The sequence below is a fragment of the Sinocyclocheilus rhinocerous genome, unplaced genomic scaffold (assembly GCF_001515625.1).
Source record: "Sinocyclocheilus rhinocerous isolate Xijiao unplaced genomic scaffold, SAMN03320098_v1.1 scaffold492, whole genome shotgun sequence".
NCBI lineage: Eukaryota > Metazoa > Chordata > Actinopteri > Cypriniformes > Cyprinidae > Sinocyclocheilus > Sinocyclocheilus rhinocerous.
The window spans coordinates 1238996-1242095 of NW_015626069.1; the positions used below are offsets into that span (position 1 = coordinate 1238996).

The following is a 3100-nucleotide window of genomic DNA, read 5'->3' on the forward strand; positions in this document are numbered from 1 at the left end:
TTTTTAGACCGATGAGCTTTGTAAAAATCGACGTGTTTCAGAAAGGCAGGGCATAGAGGAGAAACAATAATGTAGAGTATGTGGAAAACCTTAAACCGCATAAACACATTTCATTACACCAAATACACAAAATAATGTTCTTTTTAGCAGCATCATATGACCCCTTTAACATTTTGGCTTCAGTGTTTATAAGGAAGAAACGGCGTGCTTCATAGTGAAGTTAAAAAAATGCACATATCCTCAAAAAGTCACTGTAGGTGCTTGGCTATATAAAGTAAACCAAGAAAAAAGAAGTGTGTCAACATTTTTCTTGATTTACTTTAATAGTGAAGTTTAATCGTGAAACATACTGAAATTGCAATAGGGTGAATCTCACAAAAGCCCATAAGGAACATGTCTGGGTCATATTTCACCCTAAAATTAAAAGAAATAAATTATATTGTCTTTATATAATATAATAAAACAATACATTACTAAGAATCTAATGACTCACCACAGAATAATTGGAATTAAAAAAATTTTCAAAAGTAAAACATCCAAACACATAACAGTAAATGTGAACAACCATCATAAAAATAATGGGCACTTTGTTTCTATTTGATTTTAGGGTGAAATTTATGAAAGCCCGTTCCATCACAGAATTAAAAAATATATATATACAAGAACCTAATGATAATTGTCGTTTTATTTCTAATTGTGAGATGTAAACAAAGAATTCTGAGTTTTAAAAAAAACTTGTAAACTCAGAAGTGCAAGAAAAAAGTGAGAGGAAAAAAAATACATGTTTATATCTCACAATTCTGAGTCTGAGTTAAAAAGTCGCAATTAACATTTTTTTATTCCGTGGTGGAAACGGCTTCCATAGAAAAGTGACCTGGACATGTATGTGAAAGATTCGCTTAACCCAGTGCAAAAATATTACAATCCATAGCAATGTACTGGTAGATTAAATGTCTATGCTTATAAGCTAATAGTCCTCATCTGCATTTATATTACTGTGGTCAGGCATCACGTAGACAGACATGCTCTTCTTCTTGCGGCCTTTGGTGTTCTCTAGCTCAGGTACTGATGTTAAAGACAGATAGGCGGCTATGCTGCTCCTCACACCGTAGCTCATCATGTTATCTTTGCTGTCCACGTTATCCAGCTCGCTTGGGCTCATCAGCTGTGACCTATTCATGTGGAGACATACCAGTCATTCACAGCTCACACTACTGCTCGACACAAGCTCAGCAAGTGAAGGAAATGCTTAGCAGGATCTAAAAAAACAGACGTACTTATTTACTTTCTTCCAATCCAAGTTACGGCGCATTACCACAGGTGGTGCTTCCTGGGTTGTGCTCGGCGCGGGGTTGGACAGAGCCAGACATGGAGTGCTGAGAACACTACATATACCATCTGATGAGTCTGAGGGAAAACCAAAACACATTAGCATGAATGTATCACATGCTTATTCCACATTACAAGCAGAATATGATAGTTTTGTCTTTCGTTCTCACCAGAGTAGTGACTGACCATGTCCTCCAGACACTGAAAGGTAAGCCGTTGGGAGATGTAGTACCAGCTATTAGTCAGACGGAATATTTTATAGTGCTTTATGGTCATGTGTCTCACAGAGAGAGAATATACACCTGCAGGGAACAGCAGTTATGATTGCAATGCCATTTACACTTGCACTGACACTGATATTGCTGAAATATGTGTCAATGGAAACCTTTTTGTGGTTAGTATGCAACAGTAAATGACAGTTCCAGGTAATTACCTCTCTCTTGCGGACTATCTCTAATAAGGAATGATCCAACACCGTTACCAGGCAGTAACAAAAGCTCTTCTGCCTTCTGTCTGCTAATCCCCTCAAACAGCCATCTTTAGAAACATAACATATCAAAGAGGAAATGATGTTAACAACTGAAAACAATGACTTCACAATTCAGCATAAATGGATTATTTTATTCTTTCTATTTTCAGAATGAAGATTTTATTTAAATAGCAATGTTCATCATAAATAAATGTATAGCCTACTGGTGTAACTTGTTTAATGGTTTTATTTATTTATTTTGTATACAAAGATAAGTGTTTCACATGATATGGTCTACATATAGTATGTAATAAAGTTTTGGGTCAGTAAGAATTTTATTTTGTTTTGTTTTGTTTTATTTTAAAGAAATTATTAGTATTCAGCATGACGCATTAAGCAAGAGTGACAGTAAAGACATTAATGGTATAACAAAAAGATTTCTTTTTCAGATAAATGCTGTAATTAAATGCTCTTTTTTAAACTTTTCTATTAATCAAAGCATTTTAAAAATGCATCATATTTTCCACAAAAAGCAGCACAACTGTGCTCAACAATGGCAATAATAAAAAATATTTCCTGAGCAGCAAATGACCATATTAGAATGATTTCTGAAGGACCATGTGACAATGAAGATTCATTTCATTTATTTATTTTATATAAAAAGGTATATTAAATTGTAATAATATTCACATTACTGTTTTACTGTAATTTTACCAAATAAATGCAGTCTTGCTATGCATAAGATACTTTTTTTGAAAAACAAACTAACAAAAATCTTACCGACCCCAAAATTTTGAACGGTATTGTAAATAACAAAGGCTTTAATATTCTGAAAGAGAATACAGGAAATTGTCTCTTGCGTCATTGATCATTCAGTACTGTTTTGTCCAGATGTTATTCTGCATTTGGAAATATATTTCTGGGATCATCACGCAACATACATCAATGAGGATAATAAGCAGATAATTAGTCTACAATTACCTATGATAAACCTTTGCCACATAATTACTTGGAATGTAATAAGATACTTTCTTTGAAAAACAAACTAACAAAAATCTTACCGACCCCAAAATTTTGAATGGTATTGTAAATAACAAAGGCTTTAATATTCTGAAAGAGAATACAGGAAATTGTCTCTTGCGTCATTGATCATTCAGTACTGTTTTGACCAGTGTTGGGAGTAACGCATTACAAAAGTAATAATATTACAGTAGTATATTACTTTTTGCTGTAACGCAGTAATATAACGCATTACTAATCAAATTTGGGTAATATTATTACTCGTTACAATCTCAGTAACGA

At 33.5% G+C, this 3100-nt stretch overlaps 1 protein-coding gene across 1 annotated transcript in view; it reads right to left on the reverse strand.

Annotated features, from left to right (window-relative positions):
- Window positions 1–824: 824 nt before the first annotated feature.
- Window positions 825–3100, reverse strand: part of LOC107710725 (src-like-adapter) — a 4040-nt gene continuing 1764 nt past the window's right edge. The window contains exons 5-8 of the mRNA XM_016515564.1: window positions 1763–1866; window positions 1500–1631; window positions 1278–1407; window positions 825–1172 (exon numbers count right to left, since the gene is read on the reverse strand). Of these exons, the coding sequence (XP_016371050.1) occupies window positions 968–1172; window positions 1278–1407; window positions 1500–1631; window positions 1763–1866 (571 nt within the window). The 3' untranslated portion in view covers window positions 825–967. The remainder of the gene's footprint in view (window positions 1173–1277; window positions 1408–1499; window positions 1632–1762; window positions 1867–3100) is intronic.